This window comes from Ipomoea nil, unplaced genomic scaffold, assembly GCF_001879475.1.
Source record: "Ipomoea nil cultivar Tokyo-kokei standard unplaced genomic scaffold, Asagao_1.1 scaffold0188, whole genome shotgun sequence".
NCBI classification, from domain to species: Eukaryota; Viridiplantae; Streptophyta; class Magnoliopsida; order Solanales; family Convolvulaceae; genus Ipomoea; species Ipomoea nil.
Window position 1 is genome coordinate 1,608,741 of NW_017616616.1, and position 4,025 is coordinate 1,612,765.

General features: G+C 39.5%; 1 protein-coding gene across 1 annotated transcript; it reads left to right on the forward strand.

The window, feature by feature from the left end:
• Nucleotides 1-401: 401 nt before the first annotated feature.
• On the forward strand, nt 402-2,491 carry LOC109186339 (F-box/kelch-repeat protein At1g15670-like). Its single transcript, XM_019336284.1, has 2 exons — nt 402-431; nt 1,352-2,491. The coding sequence occupies exons 1-2, from the start codon at nt 402-404 to the stop codon at nt 2,489-2,491; spliced, it is 1,170 nt and encodes a 389-aa protein (XP_019191829.1).
• The last annotated feature ends 1,534 nt before the right edge of the window (nt 2,492-4,025 follow it).

Here is a 4,025-nt window from a genome sequence, read left to right on the forward strand (position 1 = left end):
TATTAATTGATTATATTCGCTACATTATCCTTACAATGTCTTTATTCAGTGAAAAAAAATTATTAATTATCAATAAATTAATTAAAAGAAATATTTTCATTAGTTATATTGTCTTTATTTTTCTCAAATGTAAATATTTTTACATTTAAATTCATCAATTGATTATATTCACTACATTATCTATTATCTTTTTTTGTGCACTACTTTTCTAATTAAATATCAAAGTTATAATACAAAATAATGCTGTATATTTATTTACCAAGTATTTTATTAATACCATGAAAAAATTAAAAAAAATATATATATAATTAATAAAGTCAACCATATTAACTACTTGAGAGATTTTGTGACAAAGAGAGTATTCAAATCACAAAACAAATTGAAGCGAGAACTACCTCGCAATGTCCTTGTTTGACAATAAGCAGTTAGAGGTTAGCGTTAGCGGATTATACTAGCAGATTTGACCAGCGAATTTATTTAATTATTAATATTGGGTAGAAAAAATGACCGTCAAATTATTAAATCAAATGAATGGTTCATATTGTTCAGGTTTTAATTTTTTTCTTTTAAGATTTTATAATTTATCTTTAATTATATAATTATCCATTTAACTTTTCCGTTAATTCACCGTTAGTCTAATTCTAATATAGAATTATAACTACACCATTAATCCAATTCTAATATTAAAGTCTTAATAGAACTTAACCACAAATCCTAATGTCAGAATCTCCTCAAACAATATTAGTATATATTTAATATTTTATGCCCTAATTTTTATTTGTTTTCCCTTATGTCCGTATTTGGTTTCAATCATACCTATACAATTATTTTATTGACAATTATAATCAATCTTGACTATATTATCTTGCATTTGTAAACTTAGAATTACCTATTTAACCCGCACGGGCTTAGCTCAATGGTTTAGTGGGTAGTATTTGGGAGAAGAGACCAAGGTTTGAACTTCGGCAGCTGCAATGCGGGAATTATGTCCAAAGTTGGCAGATTCCTTGTGTGTATCAGCATTTTGCCCTGTCTGCTGAACCATTGAGTCACCGTGATTTACAACTTTCCACAATGCTCTGTCGGGTCGGAGTGCGGGGGGCCCTTGGGGTTGGGGACTCAACCTTTGGGAGAAGAATTACCTATTTAAATACGCAAATTCAACCTTCAATTATCTATGCATGAACAATTTCAATATAATCCTGCCTTAATATACTTTAAAGTACTTATTTAAAAAAAAAACATTGGGCATTATCCCAATCGCGCAATGCGCGTACAAAACTAGTTGTATGTAATAAAGATTAAAGTTGATAAAAGTTTGGATCCCATACGCCAACTAACCCTAAAAAAGTTTGGATCTCATACGCCAACCCTAACAAAGGTAATAGAGACTCTTGGATCCTTAGCTTTCATCTTCAAGAACCCAAAATTCTCAAATTTAATAATCCCTTGCTTTAATTTTGTGTGTATGGAGCTGATTCCAGGTCTTCCGAACGAGGTAGCTCTGGAATGTCTTATTCGGATTTCGTTTGATCAGTTTCCCAAGGCTGCATCTGTCTGTAGAGCATGGAACGGTGTGATTAAGCAGCCGGAGTTCCTCCGGCGCCGGAAAGCTTCCGGTCTAACCCGACCTTTCATTGCCATGGCTCAGTCCAAGGATCGTTTATGCGGGAATCAACCGGTTTGCCGGCTCACGCTTTTCGAGCCGGTAAAAGGGCGTTGTTACGATGTTCCACCCATACCGGAGATGGTGGAAAGTATGCCGGTTTTCTGCCGCGTCGTCGGAATTGGGCCGGAGCTGGCGGTGATAGGCGGGTGCGATCGGGTGACAGGGGAGTTTCTGAAATCAGTTTTCATCTACAATTTCTTATCCGCCAGGTGGAGGCGCGGGGCCGATATGCCAGGCAACGAACGCCTGTTCTTCGGATGCGCGGCGTCGGAGGAGGAGGGGATGGTGGTGGTCGCTGGCGGACTTGACTCGGATAACAACTCGCTAAACTCCACGTTGGCATATGACATGGCGAGGGACAGGTGGATGTCGTTGCCGGACATGTCATACGGGCGAGACCAGTGCACGTGTGTCTTCCACCGTGGCAAGTTCCACGCCATCGGCAGCTACTATGAGGTGGAGGCCAATCAAATCACTGAAACACTCGACCTCGTCACCCGTCAATGGCATCTAAGTGACAGAATCTCAGACGTGATGACTTTATCCTATCCGGCAATCTATCTAGAAATTTGTGGGGTAATATACATAGTGAACGAAAGCAGGGACGTGATTGCATTACAGGACGGCACATGGGTGGTCATCACGAGGGTTCCAGACGAGATATGCAGTGTAGCATATGTGACAAGGTGGCAGGGGAAGATGATGGTGATGGGAAGTCGAAGAGCTTATATGCTGGAGGTGAAGAGTAAGAAATGGACCAAAGTAGAAATTCCAAGTGAGTATTGCGGCTATGTTCTATCAAGTTGTTGTATAGACCTCTAGAAGCCTTGGCCCCGGCCGGATCCATCACAATTTATTTTATTGAAACCCTTACAAAGTAGTATCTATTCTAATATTTTTTTTTTCAGCCTAATGGATCAATGAATTGATCATCATCTTTTTTAGTACTTTGATTATCTTAGATGATTGAGATTAAATGTTGGGAATACATTACGTTTCTATTCCGTGTTTAACCATATATGCATTAATAAGACCAATTCAATTCTATGCCTTAATGAATTCTCAGTAAGTTAGCCACCTGGGGGATTAATGTATGTTCCTTCACGCTGTAAAGGCAGTCATTCGTTTAGCATTCACTGTCAACTTTTAATTAATTTGCACAACTTATTGTCATTTACTTCTGTGGTAATATACATTAGAATTAGAATGGTGATATTTTACTTCAAGTGGGGAATGTTATAGTGGTGAGACCCATTCATTCATGAGAATTGTGATTGATGGATATATTACGAATGGATCCGAATCGATCCGAGAGCATGGAGCAAGAACGGACCCTGGGGCGGCGCTGCGTGTCCCATTCGTCCACCTGCACGAGGCTTCGGCGGGCGCCTCAGCACTAGGCCCCGGCGAGAGACCTCGGCACGGACCCCGGGGCGGCGCTACGTGCCCCGTCTATCCACCTCGGCTGGAGGCCGACACGAGGTCGGCTGGAGGTTAGACCGAGATCGTCTGGAGGTCAGCTGGAGGTCGGTCCGAGCTCGGCAGCCGACCTCAGTCGCGTTGCCCGGTCTCCAGACCGGGCGCGGTCATGGCAGGGGCAACCGCTTTCCCCGATTTAGGAGGTCATGACTTGTATAAAAGACCCACTCTTTGTCCAATTAAGGGACATTCTATCATTCTTACATACTCTGTCCTAGCAAACCATTGTAATAGCCTATTTACGGCATATAATACAATATACGGTCTTCACGATCTATTACGACATCGTTTCTATCTATTTCCTATTCGTGTTCTTATTCGCGTTTAATAATTCAGGTCACCCAAGGTTAATTAAATCCATTAGTGATGAAGAATATTCTCTCTGAAAACTGAAAACTGAAAACTCAGAATCTATAGTCTATACTGTGTTTTTGAGGAATGTCAGAAGGTATTGTTCAGAATGTGGATTACTCCTCTCCTTGGAAAGTTATAAGAATGTAATTGGATTATTACCTCACAAAGCTGATAATGTAATAAGATTACTTCCTCAAAGGTTAAGGCTACGAGAATGTGTAAGATTACTTTGTGCGTTTGTTGGTTTTCTATATGTGGATTACCTCTCTTGAACGTTATAAAAAAAGTATTTCGTGAAACGTGAATAATGTATGACTACGAGAATGTTGATAATCTCAAATTACTCAAATAGGTAAATGATATTTTCATCCAATGATGTGATGCTTTGATAAAGGAACAATCGCCCACGCGACCAGCGTAATTTTAAAATAAAAATTTAAAAAAAATATAGTGAAAGCTAACACAATCGCCCATGCGGGCTGCAACGGACCAGCTTTTCTTTTCTTTTCTTTTCTTTTCCTAA